The sequence below is a fragment of the Hermetia illucens genome, chromosome 5 (assembly GCF_905115235.1).
Source record: "Hermetia illucens chromosome 5, iHerIll2.2.curated.20191125, whole genome shotgun sequence".
In the NCBI taxonomy this organism is placed as follows: Eukaryota; Metazoa; Arthropoda; class Insecta; order Diptera; family Stratiomyidae; genus Hermetia; species Hermetia illucens.
The window spans coordinates 80,419,247-80,437,851 of record NC_051853.1 but is presented as its reverse complement, the minus strand read 5'-3'; the positions used below and the strand labels follow the sequence as shown (position 1 = coordinate 80,437,851).

General features: G+C 43.0%; 2 protein-coding genes across 4 annotated transcripts in view; one reads left to right on the top strand and one right to left on the bottom strand.

Moving 5' to 3' along the window:
• The window catches only part of LOC119656499 (type-1 angiotensin II receptor-associated protein), a 28,323-nt gene extending 24,668 nt beyond the window's left edge, over nt 1-3,655 (bottom strand). Inside the window, exons 1-2 of the mRNA XM_038062837.1 lie at nt 3,453-3,655; nt 3,168-3,314 (exon numbers count right to left, since the gene is read on the bottom strand). Of these exons, the coding sequence (XP_037918765.1) occupies nt 3,168-3,314; nt 3,453-3,500 (195 nt within the window). The 5' untranslated portion in view covers nt 3,501-3,655. The remainder of the gene's footprint in view (nt 1-3,167; nt 3,315-3,452) is intronic.
• Nucleotides 3,656-3,992: 337 nt separating this feature from the next.
• Nucleotides 3,993-17,524, top strand: LOC119656498. 3 transcript variants are annotated; one of them, XM_038062836.1, is made up of 3 exons: nt 3,993-4,135; nt 15,772-17,111; nt 17,174-17,524. In XM_038062836.1, the coding sequence occupies exon 2, from the start codon at nt 15,787-15,789 to the stop codon at nt 17,107-17,109; it is 1,323 nt and encodes a 440-aa protein (XP_037918764.1). In that variant the 5' UTR covers nt 3,993-4,135; nt 15,772-15,786; the 3' UTR covers nt 17,110-17,111; nt 17,174-17,524. The 3 variants fall into 3 exon arrangements, with proteins under 3 accessions (XP_037918764.1, XP_037918763.1, XP_037918762.1); XM_038062835.1 differs by having other exon boundaries at nt 4,040-4,256; XM_038062834.1 differs by having other exon boundaries at nt 4,040-4,265.
• The last annotated feature ends 1,081 nt before the right edge of the window (nt 17,525-18,605 follow it).

Here is an 18,605-nt window from a genome sequence, read left to right as displayed (position 1 = left end):
CGAAGCTGACGAGGGGACGCTTTGTCAGGCTTTTGTTTCAAAGCATATGTGAGCGGCTTATGGTCCGTGAATACTATGAACAGCCTGCCTTCTAGGGAGAAGCGGAAGTATTTAATGCTCAAGTACACGGCGAGCAGCTCTCGATCGTAAGTGCTGTAGTTCCGTTGAGCGGGGTTTAACTGTCTGGAGAAGAAGCTCAACGGCTACCAGACTTGATTCACCTTTTGGTGAAGAGAAGCACCTACTGTCGAGGCATCAACAAAAACGGCTAGGGGTGCATCTTGTCGAGGAAATGCCAAGAGCATAGCATCAGCCAGTTGATGTCGGGATTTATCAAACGCGCGGACAGCCTCTTCAGGCCACACAATCTCTCGTGTGTCCTTTGTTTTGGGACCAGACAAGTACGCGTTAAAAACGGACTGGTGTTGGGCGGCCTTGGGCAGGAAACGACGATAGAAGTTTAGCATGCCCAAGAACCTCCGCAAATCCTTCACGGTTTTCGGACGTGGAAGCTTGAGATCGCTTGCACCTTGTCTGGCTCAGGCTGTATTCCGCCAGGGGAAATGAAGTGGCCGAGAAATCTCACCTGTGTCTGGAGGAACTTGGATTTTTGAACGTTTAGGACTAAACCGGCCTCAAGGAGATGTTAAAAAATTCACTCGACATGGGCTAAGTGCTCAGACTGTGGAAGAAGCGACCAAAACATCATTCAAATATACGAAACAGAAGTCGAGGTTTCGCAGGACCGAGTGAATGAACCTTTGAAAGGTTTGCGCCGCATTGGACAACCCGAAAGTCATCCGTGTGAACTCGAAGAGTCCAAAGGGTATGCATATTGCCGTCTTTGGAATGTCTTCTGGGGCTGCAGGAATTTGGTGATATGCCTTGGTTAAGTCCAAGGTCGAAAAAATGGGGCAGTTTGCGAGGTGATGCGCAAAGTCCTGGATGAGTGGAATAGGATATCGGTCTGGAACAGTCTACACGTTTAGCCTTCTGTAATCCCCACAAGGGCGTCATTCGCCATTTGGCTTAGGAACCATATGGAGTGGGGAAGACCAACAGCTGTCCGAAGGTCTGCAGACACCCTGTTGCATAAGTTGTCCAAACTCTTTCCGTGCAATAGCCAGCTTCTGGGGTGGTAGAAGACGCACCTTCGAGAAGTTCGGAGAACCAGTGGTGTTGATGTGGTGCTGAACATTGTGCTTCACTGGTTTAGAGAGACTACACTCGGTAGTAATATGGCTGAACTTTTGGAGAAGTGCCCGAACACGAGAGTCGGTAATGTCTTCTAAAAGTATGGCAAGTTGTTACTTGGATGAGATGCCATTTGGCCCGACGAATGAAGGTTGGTCGTGGGATATATAAGACACTTGTTTTGCAAGTCCACCAGCAACCCATAATGACACAAGAAGTCTGCGCCTAGTATGGGGAAGCCGTCATCAGCCAGGATGAATCACCTATGTGTTATGTGTATGTATGTGTGTTATGCGTATGTGTTAATTCGGGAGGAATTTGCTGCCGCCAGTTTCAATGGTTGCGGAAAAGGCCGATGATGCCGGGGGCAAGAACCGAAACCTCCGCCATTAACAACATTCCAAATTTTCAATTCCAATATTAATTAATCATGGCCTGCTCTGTCACGGACAACCCCGATGATGGCCACTGTCAATCGAATTTATTTCGAATGTTGTTAACCCCGTTGTGCAACAGTTTTATGGCTCCTCGACAAAGGTAGCGAGGATCCCCAGAATGCTTGCTTTCTCCAACTTGAGATGATATAAGCTGGACATTTTTAGACCTAAGCGAAGTAAGATTGTCAGACTCTGGAGAGTAATCCTCTTTCTCTTGCGGCAATGTGCTTTTGTATTCTGGAAACCGAGTGGTTTCTCGAATCTGGTGTCGGATTGTTTTTGACCGGTGTTGCAAGGTACGCTCTCTTGACCTGGGAGCCGGTTAGTTTTTCGCTGTTCTTAATAATATGTTATAACTCTCAACCGAATCGAAAGTTAACAAACAAAAAATCTACAAGAAAAGGCGCGGTAAATTTCGAGAACTTCTTTCAAGCGCAAAACAGCATAATCATCTCCTTTTTATCTTATCTCTGTCGAAGAAAACCCCTGTCACCACAGTACATCCATTGTAATTAAGCCATTTGTTTACAATCTACAGTCACTTATCTGAACGTAAACAAATCTACTTAACAAAGGCGGGCTTCAAACATTTTACTACGTTCAAACGATTCATTTTTTTAGGATTTGATGCATCTCGGAACGTGTGCCAGTTGCATGAGGTGGATTTCATTGATTCCGATCAAAACAATTATTAATATGAAAGTGGAAATAAAATCCGACGGGAAACAGACCGCAATTCGATTTCATCATTTTAGATGGGTTACGACCAGCAAACATGAGCGTGAGGCTAGTATTGCGGAATTATTCCGTGTCCCCTGATTTGCCGGGCAAGTATTTATTACAGAATTGCGGCCGGAGTCGACACACCGATTTGCATTTAAATGAGAAGCCATACAAGGTGCAGGGGCGGAGGGCCCCGTGCGATATTCTTCCACACAGCTGCCAGCGCTCCAAGCCACAATGCGCCGTAATACTGCAATTGAGCTTTGTAATCAGTAACAAATACAGTGGGGGAGGGACAGGCATGTCCAGTGATCTGAATGGCAAGATCCAGGGTCATCGCAAATAGCGGATTCAATACGAGATGAAAACGAATGATGACGAATCTGTTGACCATAAATAGAAGAATCACGTCAAGTATATTTTGAGACAGCGCCGAGGTCGCTTGCCTGCAGCTTTTGAGAGTTTGGGTTTAGAGACCGACAGTGGAGTGAACCCGGCAGACTTCGACTCCAAGCTCAGCACTCTCAATTCTTTACCGGTAACGAAATTTGATACGCATGCATGTCTCCTGTGCTACTTCTCGCCCGGGATGTGCATACCACTGCGACGAAGCCCCACTCGCGATGATTTCATGCCAAACTACTCTAATCAAATTACGTGGAGTGTTTTCGACGCTGATGAGTCGCATTAACGACAGCCGCTGCCACTCTTTCATAAATTCAATTAACTAACAATGGGTGGCCGCCTGCCCAAGCCTTGCACGGATTGCGGGGGCGGCAAGGCACCAAGGCGACAAACACCTGCTGCACTTACCGTGTGAACTGCGTCTGTTGACTCCTTGCAGTGGATCGTCCACATCAACGAGATGATAAACAAAATGTTGTAGAATAGGAACGCCGTCGGCCACGTATAAGTGAGCATCGCGTTCGCGATGAAAATAAAATGCACGAATGTCACAAGCTATAAGAAAAGCAGAACAAATAGAAGAAGTGATAATCATTGTAAAAAATTTGGGGCGTTCGCGGCGATAGATCTCTCCCGAGAACGCGTAAATTATGTAATTGCGAGCGGTAAACCGCGGCGGATCGTGTCATATACCTTGACTCGCACAAATGGCGACCCCATTAGCGTGCTGATTTCCGTCATTTCGATATAATTTTGGGTGAAACTCGCGACTGATGACAAACCGAACTAGACGTGAAAACCACTTATCAACTTTTGCACGAATTGATCACGGCGCACACATCAACTCCCGAACGCTTTTTGTGGGCGACTGACTTGACAGCACACAGATGATGTCTGCCAAGTTGACGTACTGACAAATGTGTGGGTTCCAATGGAATGTGAAAGTCAGGTGAAGGAAGACGGAGGAATGTCAGGTGAGAGAACAAGTAGCAAAACAAAGTTGTTGTTGGCAAAAGTAAACAATTATTTCCCGCTCAAATAGCGGTTACTCGTTTAGTGTTGTATTCTGATGGTTCAGTGGGTTTGACACTAACCTGTTACGTGAGGCAAGCGGCTGACAACCATTTTAAAAATCCCGTTTGAAGCTACTCAACATATTTAATGAATGAGAGTTTTCTACTTAACCTCCTGTAGCTCTCGCCTGCCAATGCGTTACACTTCAAATTCCCACCGTTCACAATCATAGTGGCGCTTGGAAGAAGGTCTGCGTCTTAACTAACTCCTTGACATTAGTTGAAAACACTCGGCTTGGGGCATATTCGTGAGTCCGAGATTGGGTCGCATTTTTCGGTTCCGCTGATAAATCTACCAAAAAAGTAAGTTGTATTCTGGCGGCAGCAACACGTACTCCATCTGAAAATGGCAAAAAGGTTGAATATCGGTGCAGATGCGCTTGAGAAACTAGAATACGATTCGGACATGTCGGGCCCCGGAAAGGTGAGAGATGTGCGTTCGGGAAACGTTTGTGCAATTGTTTGGTTGATGCGTAATTTGCTTGCAATTTCTGGTGTTGTTTTTAGTGTCAATTATATTCTGTGCTAAAATTAGGTAATTTGCCGCATCGTGAATCATATCGTGCGGATGCTGAGTGTTTAGTGCTGGTTGTAAGTTTCAAGTGATTTGCACCGGGGCCTTGTGGGGGAGATAAGGCCTTTTATGGTGCTATCAGCATCTGGCAACAAACTCCAGATTTGGATTATCATTGGAAACTACAGAATAATTTGTACTCTCAGCAGCAAAGTCCAATCAATTTGATATTAATGCGTTCGTTCATGCGTCGCTTGACAGTTGGTTGAAAATTATATTTATAGTTTTTCACTTTCGTTGGGGATAGCGATACACTGCAGGGCAAAAAGGCGATAGAGGTCTTATGTACACATATCAGGGAATATTGTAAAAGATTACATTTTTTGCGTTTGATAGAATACTTCTAATCAATTTTATTAGGATGAGCGCAAACCAGACATCATACCTCAATATTTTTGCTTATCTGCTAGGCTACAGTGCCAGTAAAAACGAGAAGACACCCGATCCTCAGAATTTGAGATGATCGCACCTCAACCTACTTTTCGAAACAATGTATTTTGTACGTAATCTCCGCAAGCTCCCCCGCGTGCAAATTCTTGATTAAGGGTGTCATCCCGTGTGAATTTTTTGTGAAGAACTGAATAAGGATAAAAATACTAATTTTTCACTATAGATTTATTAATATCTTGAGTATGCATAATAATAACCCGATACCATAGTTCATTATCAAAGTACAGAGGAACTTATGCATCCATCTCCAAAAATTATGTTTTTCTGCTACCACGCTAGAGGGCGTTGTCCCCATCCTAAAGAAAATAAATAAACGGCATTTCAGTGTGCGAACTTAACCACGGTTCGTAAACTAGGATTATTAAAAAATATTGAATGGTAAATTTTCTTTCGTCCAGGTCCACCAATTCGATATCCCTAAAAGCTGTCTGGCGTCCTGACCTACCCCATCGCTCTATCTCAGGCAGGGTCTGCCTCGTCTTCTTTTTCTACCATAGATATTGCCCTTATAGACTTTCCGAGCTGAATCATCCTCATCCATACGGGTTAGGTGACCCGCCCACCATAACCTATTGAGCCGGATTTTATCCACAACCTGACGGTCATGGTATCGCTCATAGATTTCGTCATTGTGTAGGCTACGGAATCGTCCATCCTCATGTAGGGGGCCCAAAAATTCTTCGGATTCTTCTCTCGAACGCGGCCAAGAGTTCGCAATTCTTCTTGCTAAGAACCCAAGTCTCCGAGGAATACATGAGGACTGGCAAGATCATTGTCTTGTACAGTAAGAGCTTTGACCCTATGGTGAGACGTTTCGAGCGGGACAGTTTTTGTAAGCTGAAATAGGATCTGTTGGCCGCCAACAACCGGGTGCGGATTTCATTGACGTAGCTGTTATCGGTTGTGATTTTCGACTCTAGATAGGAGAAATTATCAACGGTCTCAAAGTTGTGGTCTCCTGTCTTCATTCTTCCCCCTTGACCAGTGCAGTTTGATGTTGGTTGGTCGGTTTTCGGTGCTGATGTTGCCACCATATATTTTGTCTTGCCTTCATTGATGTGCAGTCTAAGATCTCACCCCGTCTGCTTGGTTTGGATGAAAGCAGTTTGTATGTCTCGTGTCGTTCTTCCCATGATGTCGATATCGTCGTCATAGGCGTTGGGTAAACTTAAAGAGGATCGTACCCCTCGCATTTATGTCATCGTCGCGGATCACTTTCTCCAGGACCAGGTTAAAGAGGATGCATGATAGGGCTTCGCCGATGTCGAATGGTTTTGAGAGTGATCCTGCTGCTTTTATCTGGCCTCGCACATTGGTCAGGGTCAGCCTAGTCAGTCTTATCAATTTAGTCGGGATACCGAATTTTCTCATGGCCGTGTACAATTTTACCCTGGCTATGCTATCATAGGCGACTTTAAAGTCGATGAAAAGATTTTGCAACTGATATCCATATTGCAACCGTTTTTCCATTGCTTGCCGCAAAGAGAAAATCTGATCTGTTGCTGGTTTGCTTGGAGTGAAGCCTCTTTGGTATGGGCCAATGATGTTCTGGGCGTATAGAGCTATCCGGCCTAGCAAGATAGCGGAGAATATCTTATTGGTCGTACTCAGGAAGGTGATACTTCTATAATTGCCGCACTGTGCGATTTCTCCCTTTTTATGTATGAATCAGATAATGTCTGTCAGTCGTCAGGCATTGATTCGCACACCTTGAGCACAAGTTGATGAACCATTTGATGTAATTGGTCACCTCCATATTTAACAAATTCCGCTGTAACTCCATCGGCTCCTGGCGACTTATAATTTTTAAGCCGATGAATTGCACGGACTGTTTCTCCTAAACTTGGTGGTGGCAGCATTTGTCCGTCGTCTTCAGTTGGCGGGACCTCCAACTCGCCGATATTTTGGCTGTTGAGCAGTTCATCAAAATACTCAACCCACCGCTCCAATATGCCCATTCTCCATGGAAATCAGATTTCCCTCTTTGTTTCGGCAGGATGAACACCGAGGTGTATAAGGCTTCGTCCTGCTGACTTGTTGGTAAAACTTTCGCGCCTGGTGCGGTTGCTTACTCGGTGCACAGCATTCTTCCGTTCCGTTGCTAGTTTACATTCACCTTCAAACCAGCCGTTCCGACTCTTTTTGTGGCCGGGGCCAAGTATATTTGTGGCCGTATTTATGTTAACGTTCTTTAGGCGGTCGTGAAGATCATTTGTTGATGCTTCATCTCCAGGATCTCTGTTGACTGTGGTTATTGCTGCTTCGATTTCTCTTTTATAGTGTGCTGTGTTGTGGATGGCTTCAGCGTTAACTCTCACCTGGTTGTCAGAGGGGATTCTGGGAGGTGTTTTTATTCGAGCTCGGAGCACCATACTCACGAGATAGTGATCCGAGTCTATATTGGCCCCCTATATGTTCTGACATTCATCAAGGCTGAAAGGTGAGGCGTTCGATCAGCACGTGGTCAATTTGGTTGAAAGTGGTCCCGTCTGGATAGGACCACGTTCGTTTATGGACCGCTTTCCACGCAAATCAGGTACTGCCAACAACCATTTCGTGTGACGCTGCTAATTGAATAATCCGCAGTCCGTTATCATTTGTATTTTGATGTAAGCTATGGGAACCAACGTATCACCTGAATACGGACTCTGTCCCTACTTGGCTGTTAAAATCCCCAAGTATGATTTTGATAACATATCTGGGACAAGCTTCGAGGGCTCATTCTACTGCCTCGTAGAAGGCGTCCTTCTCCGACTCTGCAGTCTCCTCTCTAGGGGCGTGAACATTAATAAGGCTTATGTTTCAAATTTGCCTCGCAGGTTTCATTTTTTGGCTGACTAAGAAACCTACTCCGAGCACATGGTTTACTGGATGGCCACTATAATATATGGTGTAGGGGCTCTTCTCCAGGAAACCGATCCCTGTCCAACGCATCTCCTGCAATGTTGTTACATTACAGCTCTATATTGGGACAGGGTATCGGTTAGCTGCTTGGCAACTCCATCTCTGTACAGGGAGCGCACATTCCATGAGAAAATGCGCAAATCGTTATTCCTTTTTCGTTGCCGGCTTCGTACCAAGTTTTTTTCCGTGTACTCCAACCTGGAGGATCAGTTGGTACAATTTGTCCCTTTTTTTAGGTGCGAGAGACTGCGTTTCCCAGGTTTTATGCTCCATAGTGGGTACCAATCCACGTTTCACCCTGAGACCTATACTACCTTCTGGTCGCAACCGTAGAAATATGTTCTGAATAAATCGTGAAAATTTCAAAGAATTTCTTCGGATAAATTTTGGGATGTAGTGGCAGTGTGGAGGGAGAAGCTCATTAGCGAAGATTTGTCCATGCTCTGCACTGGAAAGATGCAATTCACCACGGAGTGAAACCCACCCGCCAGGTAAAAAGCTAGCGAAGCAATCAAGTATTAGAAAAAAGTCAGTGATTAGTGATGGGTGAAGAATAGTTGAGAGTTTTTCTCGTTTTGAATACAGAAATGACATTGTTTTATAATTGATAAATGTTAAATTGAATTAAGTCATTAACGTTTATAATTGTGTTTCTTAAGGTTTCGTGTGAAACAAAACCTTATTAGAATCGGCTCGATGTCTTTCTGTCCGTCTGTTTGCCTGTATACTTTTGAGCATGAAGTAAACCGGAAATATAAGTACGATCAATTTATATACGTGCATGGATATGTACAATATTAGTTAGTAGGCAGTTTTTGTGTTTAGGGTGAGAATAATATCTACGTCTGTAATTAGTACGTATATCTTGTAGTTTGGAAAAATATGAAGGAATATGCTGTATATATGGATGGAAAAATGTGTTTAGAAGTTTCTCACATAAGATGAACACAAAACCTTTATATCCGAAGCGCGAGCTTTCCGTATTCCGTCTTGTTTATAAGTAATAAATGATTTAAATTTATTGGACGCACTTTAATTGTGAACCTTACAGAAGCAAATTTTCAATATTCTTAAAAAATACATGTAAAGGCTTGGCTTCAATTTTGGCTTTTTAACGAAGTCATTCAAACATTGCTTAGACCAGTAAATTCGCACTTCATTACAGCGGTATGGCGTTCGCGGACCTCGCGAAGCCCACGACAGCGAGCGCGGTGAATGTAGTTCCCTTTGGTTTGCGAGTTCAACAACTAAAACGGAATTTCGAGGAGGCAATTATTTAGGAAATCATCATCATCAACGGCGCAACACCTGGTATCCGGTCTAGGTCTGCCTTATTAAAGATCTCCAGACATTCCCCAAGCATCGTCCATCTGAGGCAGGATCTACCTCGCCTTGTTTTTCTACCGTAGATATTGCTCTATAGACTTTCGGGGCTGGATCATCCTTATCCATACGGATTGAGTGACCCGCCCACCCCAAGCGAATTTTATCCACAACCAGACGGTCATAGTATCGCTCATAGATTTCGTCACAATGTAGCCTACAAAATCGTCCATCTTCATGTAGAGAACTAAGAATTCTTCAAAATTGCAGTCTTCTATTTTTTTTTGTTCTCGTTTGACCAATGCGATTTGATGTTGCTGGTTGGTTGGTTTTTGTTGCTGACGTTGCCACCATATATTTCGTCTTGATTTCATTGATGTGAAGCCCAACGAGATGTGCCGCCTGCTCGATCTGGGTGAAGGTGAAGGCCGTTTGTATGTCTCGGTCAATATCATCAGCATAGGCCAGTAGTTGGGTGGACTTAAAGAAGATGATGCCTCTCGCATTGACCTCAGCATCACGGATCACTATTTCCAGGGCTAGGTTAAAAGGGATGCATGATAGAGCATTCCCTTGTCTTAGACCGTTGTTGATGTTGCATGGTCTCGAGAGTGATCCTGTTGCTTTTATCAGGCCTCGCAAATTGGTTTGGATCAGCCTAATAAGTCTAATCAATTTCGTCGGGATACCGAGTTCTCTGTCTGAAAATCTGATCTGTTGCTGATTTGCCTGTAGGGTTTTTTTTTATATGGGCCAATGATGTTCTGGGCGTATGGGGCTATCTGACCTATCGAAATAGCATTGATGGTACGCAGCAACGTGATACCTCTATCATTGCTGCACTGTGTGATATGTCCCTTTTTATGTATGGAACAGATAATGCCTCATTGCCAGTCGTCGGGCATTGATTCGCTGTCCTACACCTTGAGCATAAGTTGATGTAATTAGTCGCTTCCATATTTAACCAATTCGTTTGTAATTCCATCGATTCTTGATGACTTATGATTTTTGAGCCGATGAATTGCACAGACTGTTTTTTCTATACTTGGTGACAGTATTTGTCCGTTGTCTTCAGTTGGACGGATCTTCAACTCGCCGATATTCTGATTGTTGAGCAGTTCATCAAAGTACACAATCCAGCGCACCAATAAGTCCATTCTGTCGGAAATCCGATTTCCCACTTTATGTTGGTAAGATGAGCATCGAGGTGTATAAGGAGTCATTCTGCTGATTTCTTGGTAAAACTTCCGTGCCTGGTGTCTCCTGTAATTTTCAAGTTCACAGACCTGTTGATTCTCCCAGGCTTCTCTTTTCCGTCTGTGAATCCGTTTTTCCGCTCGACGGAGCTCATGATAATTCTCCGCGCGTACCCGCGTTCTTTAAGGGTGCAACATTGCTCGATACGCAGTATTCTTCCGTTCCGTGGCTAGCTTACATTCATCGTCGAACCAGCCGTTCCAACTTTTTTCCGACTGGGGCCAAGTATGTTTGTGGCCGTATCAATGATAACGTTCTTCAGGTCATTGTGACGATTATTTATGGATGGCACTGCTTTATCTCTAAGACTTCCGTTGACTGCGGGTATTGCGGCATTAATTTTCCCCTTATAAGTGTTACAGAGGGCTGAGCTGTGGACGGCTTCAGTTACAACTTTCGCCTGATTATTAGAGGGGATTCTACGTGGTCTTGTTTTTCGAGCCCGGAGCACCATGCCTCCTATATATTCTGACATTCATCAAGGCTGAAAGCTGGCAGCGTTCAACCAACACATGGTGAATTTTGTTGGGCACTAGGGAGTATTCGTCTCCCTCTTGCGGCAATGGGATTTTGTAATCGGTTGTCGAAAGGCACGCTCTCTTGACCTGGGAGCCGGTTCCTGACAGAAGTCTGACTGCAAGACTCCGGTCCAGATTAAGTAGCAGCGGAGGATAATGCTTTCTACGAGGAATTACACACAGTTCAGGGGAGGTTTAATAAAGTTGACATTGTGATCATGATGGGTAATCTGAATGCTAAGGTGGGCTCTGACAACACCCTGCTCGGACATGTAATGGGAAATACTTTCCAGGCGACCGTAATGATGATGGTGGGAGATTCGTGCATTTCTGTAACACCGCAGGAAAAATCAGATTGACCATTTTTTCATCAGTAGTAGTTAGTTATCACCTGGTTGTGCGTAACAACAGAGGCTTCGAAAGGGATCACCATTTGGCGGTCGCTTACTTTCGCTTGCGTGTTCCATCCGGCACACCTAGCAGGGTTCGAGAGCTACGACCTCCCAAGTTCAACATCAAGCGTTTGTATGATCCAGCTTTCGCTCGAAAGTGGTAGAGCTACGCTGCTAATCGCACGGCAGATATACTGAGTGACCCAACTGAGAACCTCGATAAGCTTTGGTCAGCCATCAAAAATCCTCTTTCCTCGTTTGCAACACAGGTGACTACGGAATCATGCAAGAGGATAGATTAATGGAAGGGGTTGATCACTCTATTGACCGCTGGGAGAGATGGCGGACGAGACGCTGACGAACTACGACATCGAGCGAAATCTCGACAAGTTCAGCATATTGTGCGCCGTGACGCTGGCTAGGAAAATGGACGATGCTGCAGAACGCAATGATTTCAGAAGTGTATACCTTATCACGAAAGAGCTTGAATGTGGTCGCAAATATTTTAATGGTCGTGTGAAGGACGTCAACGGTCGGCTTCTCATCCAGGATGACGACTAACTGAAGAAGTAGAAAGAACTTCACCACGGTTTTTAAACGTAACCCAACCGTTGAGGTTCCTCCTCTTGTGGATGAAATGGATACGGATTTTTTCTCAAAACAAGAGAAATAATTTCGGCCATCGATTCACTCAAACGAAGTAAAGCCGATGGTCTTGCCTCTTCCCGCAGAGTTATTTATCACTACACTTGCAGTTACTGCAAATCTGCTGCTCCCACTTGTACGGAAATCTTACGAATTTGAGACATCTCCCGGAAGAAGAGGATGCTCGTTAAGATTCCAAAGAAGTGCATCCATTTTGAGTGTCAAAATTCGAGGGATATCTATGTCCTCCCTACCGTTGCAGAAGTAACCGTAAAATAATCCTGGAACGTATTAAAGGACATTGTCAAAAAAGAGAGAACAAGTTGGTTTCTGCTCTCGATATTTCTGCATTAAGCTGCAGTATTGCATCTTGTCATCGATATTATTTTTTCGTGTTATCGGTGATGTTTTTCAGGCTGTTTTCTCCGTAGAACGTGGAGGAGTTCAATGGACTATGACATCTTTCCACAAACACCTTGACTACGCTGATGACATATATTTGCACTTTCACCAGGTCATGGACCTTGGCTAAATAATTCTGGATTTGGAAAGAAAGGCAAATAGAGTTAGACTGAAAATAAATACGAACAAAACCAAAGTTCTCAATCTGGTGGCTCATCACACTCTCCTTATCTGCATTAATGGGCAGAGCATCGTAATCAGTGATCAATTTGTATATCTAGGTAGCGTAGTTTCTGCTGACGGTGGCACCGAACTAGATCGACGCATTAACAGCATTAAATCTGTTTTTGTTGCCTTGTTTAAAATCTGGACACGCAGCTATCTCAACAACAAGATCAAGTTGAGACTTTTCTGTGCTAGTGGTCTTTCTCTGTTGCTATATGAAAGTAACACATGGAAAGTGCTCCCCACTTTCACTTGCACGCCCCACGCATTCGTGTCTGCGTCGTATCATCGGAGTGCGCTGGCCTGATATTATTACAAACGCAAAACTTGGTCGGTGCACAGCCTTGGCTCTCGTACGAACTATGATCGAAAGGCAGAAGTGGCAGTGGATAGGTCACACATTAAGAAGGGGCGACAATTGCATTACCGGCTACGCGATGCAGGGCAATCCACTCTCCCCCGGCGGGTCAGTCCAAAGCCATTGGCGCAGAGAAGTAGAGAAGCAGTGCAGGCATCTCAGGAAATCGTGAGGAACTGAAGCGCATTTCAGGTAAACGCGAACGATGGAGTGTAGGTGTGGTTGATGTGCTGTACCCCACCCAGGAGCAACCACATAAGTCAGGGAATTTCACGCAGGCAACTAGCCAACACAAAACAGTGCACTTTTCATATTCACTTTTTATGACATTACGTTTTTTCGGGTACTTTTTGAGACTGCTCGACCATTTATTATTCGATTTGCTTATTTCTCTTTGAAGTTTTGTGTGAAACAAAACCTTATCAAAAGCGATTCTGTCCGTTTGTCTGTCAAACTCGATTTATTCGTAAACGGCTGAACCTATTGTGACGAAATTTGCTGAGAACATGTTACATGTGGCGTTATTTTACATTTAAATCTCCATATTTGCGAAAAGAGGGTGTATATTTTTGTCACAGAGTCTATTCATGTGGGGGACAAAATGAAAGGGCTCAATTAGTACTTTTCCAGACTGATTTTTAATATTGGATTAATGAGTGGCCCGAAAAGTGAAATAGATCTCGCTCTTAGAACCAAAAATTGGAACAGGTCTCGATTTCAAAGCCTATTCAATCGAAAAATCGGAAAAAGTTACAATGGTATAACTACGCGAAAACTATCTTTCAAAATACATCCTGTTCCAATATCCCGACAAATAGAGTTAATAATGGTATATTAAAATATTTTTGAAATTTGCTCGAACACCCCGCTTAAGTTCATCCTAGAATCATCATATATCCATTCATCAATACTACAAGAAAGTGAGCTACTTAAAATGATTGATGACCGAAAGAATTTGTTTTCCTTCTCGACTTTTTTTAATCATTTAGTGTCAATTACTGGAGAGACTAATGTAGTTCGCGGGTAATGCCTAATTCAGATAGATATATTGGTATTGTTACGTTATTTGCTTTACGTAGACTCGTGTTACTGGATTGCATAGTACTAGACCAAAACCAGTTCTATAAATTTAATATAAGCGTTTATTTTACACTATATTATACAACCATGCTGCATAATCAATTATAAAACAATTCCTTCAACTGGTATAATTCGAGAAGTATTTATAACCGACGCGACCTGTTCTAACTCTAGAACCGTGGGCGGGCGTTCGGCCTTTTTATTCTTATCAGGGCAGAGGCAAATCGTGGGACGCTGCCTCACCTCTGTCCAGGGAGCAGCGTGACCGGAGCGGCTTGTAGATGTTGAGTGCTCCTTTATATACTTCGCAGAACACGACATGACTACGAATTATATTGAGCGCAAATCCGCGTTATTGACCAGAGTTTGGCCAGAGCTTGTCCGTGGACCAAAAAAAGAGGGAGTAAGTTGCTCCCCATTTGGTCCGGTCTAGCATTAAGTTGATGCGGACTTGGGACCCCACGTTTCTCCAAAAAAAAAATATCCTAATATATTTGCCCTACTGTTATATAATTTTGGTGTCCTGGCTAATTGTCATCACGAAGATTTACATTGATATCAAACATTATTTTCCCAAAGTGATTTTCGTCACAGTATGTTTGTACCAGCGATATTCTATATATGTACATATTTTGGGGAACATATCTTCCTGTAGAGTGGAAGAAGGGGATGGCTTTGAAGTTGGCTACACGACTTAATAATAATAATAATCGTTGGCACAACAATCCATATTGGATCAGGGCCTTGAAGTGTGTTAGAGCACTTCATTCAAGACCGTAACGGTACACTACAGTAGACTGTAGGAGGCAATGTGGTCAGCATTGCGCTCGCCCGAGATTATTACCCTGATTTGACTCAGGTACTCATTCACAGCTGAGTCGACTGGTATCCGACGTCAAATCACGATACAAATCCCACTGTCGCCAGCGAGATTTGAACCGCGACCTTCCGTACGACAGCCTTGTGCTCTAACCACTCAGCTATCCGGGCACCGGACACCGGGCTACACGACTTAAGTGTGGCAATTAGAAGGGCCTTTGCATGCTCCTTTCTGTCGCAAAGAAAATAGCTAAACTATACCTGGTGCACATCAAAGAACAGGCTAGTTTTCGGTAACTCAAAAGTAGCAAGGAGGCAAAGCAGATAGCAACCCCTTCTGATGAGGCACTACCAATTTGAGCAGAGGAGAGTAAGGTTGTTTAAGTCTGGCGTGTCTGTTATGTAGGTGGTTTTGTCTGGCTTATTTCTTAGTAAGAAATAATTGGGATTTTATATCCCATATACCGATATTTCGAGGAGCAATTGTCTTCTTTCTCAATGAGTTTTGGTCTCAAAGACTAGGAAAGGACAACTAGTCTTCGAAATATCGGTATCGGAAATAAAAATTCTTATCCGGCAGTTCAGAAAAAAGTAGCCTTTTTGGTTTTTTCTTACTATGTCTACAGAGTTTGACATTTCCTATTTAGGTGATCCGCGTTCTTTGATCGTTTGCCAAATTCAACCCTCCTCGTTGCACATCTGTGCTTGGTATTCATTATCACTACCCCATACTTTTTTTTTCGCTGAATCCGTCATCACCTCTTTAGTGATGGTCAACGCCAGCCTCATCATAACGGCATTGTAAAAGCATTAAACATCCAAATATATTTCGAAATGAGGGACATACTCAATATTCAAGTTGGAGCCCTTAACTAGGCAGTTGCTGGTATCTCTGTCTGTATTTGTTCTTTCCATAAAAAATTAAAATATTTTTAATTCATATGAAGCACAACTATCGTTTCCTGAATTCTATTTTTATCATTTCCTTCCAGGAAAACTCACTAAAAATGACACCATATTGCACCAACAAATTCACCGTACCACGTCTCACTGCCGACGCAGCTGCTACTAAAATCAAGGACAACCTTTCATTATTGGCTTCCATCGAATCTGAACAAAACTGCCTACCGAAACACATTGCCGAGAGTCAAATTAACCTCGCATTGAGTTTCTTCCTGGGGATCAACCGTTTGAACCCGAAAAAATCAGGTGTTGTACCTTCCGTTTCACCGCTCTATGATGCTTCGTCGGGATTTTCCATTTTCGAAGTGGTTCATAATGTCTTACTTGCCTTCGATTGCGGATACTATTCAATCGACATAAAGTTCAACGCATCTCGTGAGAAATTTCTTCACGAATTCTTCTGCACTACTTTAGGTGGTCAGAACTTGACACCCAAGGAGCCATGGGAAACATTCCCAGAAGATGAGACAGTTGAAGAACACATACCGTATAGTACAATGTTTGTATTTGATTCCGGCGATCTGGATGCAGCCGCTCACACATTAGCGTCTTCGTTCGATGATCCTGTTATTCCTTGGCGTATTCGAAGTGTTTATGTCCAGGAAGCTTGCTATGAAGATTTTGTTGCGAAGTTAAAACCTAAGCTTCGATCATATCCACCTGAAATTCTTCGGGACTCTGCATTTACTGCACTATTCAACGAAGGGATGGAAACTCTAAAGAAAATCAAGGCGAAAACTATTCAACCAGATAGTCAACATGCATCTGGCCCTGTGGTGCCAACAATCTGTTGCGAGTTTAGCCGAGAACAACTCGACAAACCAACCGGTCTATCACCGATCGTCGTTCTAAAAGCTGTTCGCACAGCCAAGGAAGCTGTTACTCTCGCTAAGAATGAAACTGGTGGTATGGCGTCGATTTGGACCGAGAAAATTGCTTTAGCCTACGAACTGGTGAACAGCCTAAATTACAACACATTTTGGATCAACTGCATTGGCAAGCTTAACGTTTCGATACCATTCACATTCCGCAACTACAAGAACTGCGTCGGTTCGGATTTTGCCCCCATCGAATGGTTTGTCAAACATTCCTACATCGAAGGGCAAGATTACGCAACTAGCGATTCACCAATGGTATTGGATGCTTTGAAAGGAGCTTCAAAGGTCGAAAATTCGTACCATTTCGAATATTTTTCCGTTGGGTCGAGTGATGTCATAAAGTCACAGAGCAGGAAGAACAAAAAGTGGGACGCCTTGTTGGACCTCGTTGATTTGTCGGATATTTATTGGAGAAATGTTTATGTGGCTGCTACGCAATGGAAGAGGAAAACAGTTGTTTTTCCATTTGGCGTTACCTTTGCCAATTAAAGGTGTATTTTGAGCAGCCGAAATTGAAATGGTTTAATAGCGTTATATATTTCATATTTTGCAGGTCCCTTCAGTCTGCCGAAAGTTTAAGAATATTACTCTGATGCCAAAGGTGTCCTCGAAAGGTTTATTCCGCATTTAACACGAATAGTTCACTTTAGCTACCTCAATCTTTGAATCTACTAATTTCGTCGTAAAGTGAACAAAATATTTTTTGTATTAGAACTTATATATGCATGAACATTCGTTATTTTTTACAATATTTGTTTTGAGATATGACGGAAACAAAGTTTTCTCTGTAACACTTTCAAGTTTTTACTACGCAGTGCATTTTATATATGAGGCCTTCGATTGCCAACGTATTTATGTAATCTTATGAAGTAAAATAAACGTAATTTTTCACATATGAAATTATGATTATGAATTTTTTAGTAGTACTGATAGGTTTTGGCTAGCGACACTATATGATTTCACTGCTTGACGAAATCATGACTTTAGGGTAAAGAACGATTTTCATTAATTTTGATTGGGCTAAAGGGCATTGGTTGGTTAGGTTGACAGATTGGGGGAGCCACGACTCCAAGCACTCAGGCCTTTGTCAGGTTCATTTTAAAATTGCCTAAAATTACCTATTCTACAGTCTCCCACTAGCGCTGTTCGCAGGAATCTGAGATCGTCTTCCATAACGGAAAAGATTGCAAATTCTTCATTGAAGAAGACTTTTTCAAGATATCTTCGTCTAACATCTCAAGACGCCATTAGAAATACAGAGAGAGACGGTGTGAATCCTTATTTCACTCTTAAAAGTAAATTTGACATTGGATAGCTAGCGGCAAATGCTGTTTCCGGGGTCATCATTGTGGACCCAGAGAGTTTCATTTATTCCAACATCCCCATCGGAAATGTTTCATTTAGTCGCCTAAGTTTCAGCAACAACAGATTCGGTGCGACCCTCTCATTTACTTGTAAACATCCGCTAATAATTTCATATATTTCTGCATTTCCGATCGTCGTTTTTTCTGAAATATTGGGCCAATTTCATAATCGGATTTACTGGAAACATCCCTGAGACCGATCCCCTTCCCATAACTGACCAATGTGAAATTGATGTGGTACATATTTAATCTGATAAACCTCAGTTAATATAATTTTCGAAGCACAATCCGTTTCTCTTCCTAGTTTATTCCTCTGTACGTCCTAAATCAGAGAGTTAGATTTTTGCTTGAGGATTGAGGAGTCCTAAGTCCGCATTCACTCAACAAATAATCTATGTGAACTGATGATGGTTACATACCTAAATCAAGGCTCCATTCTTAGTTATTCCCCTATATGACATCTAGCCCTTAAAATACTCCCATATCCATATCTATTCGATTCTAATGAACTTGGTTTATTACTCTTAAATTTGATTGTTGCAGATAAAATATCGAAGTTCATAATGAAGTGAAGTTAATTCCGGTTTTGATGCTTAAAACTTCCACCAGGTGGCATTGATG

What these genes read in the sequence shown, in the direction of transcription:
- LOC119656498 (XM_038062834.1), top strand. Translation starts at nt 4,179, where the DNA reads ATGGCAAAAAGGTTGAATATCGGTGCAGATGCGCTTGAGAAACTAGAA. An exon ending in GCCCCGGAAAGGTGAGAGAT is followed by an intron (nt 4,266 to 15,771) that starts GTGCGTTCGGGA and finishes ATTTCCTTCCAG; the next exon opens with GAAAACTCACTAAAAATGAC.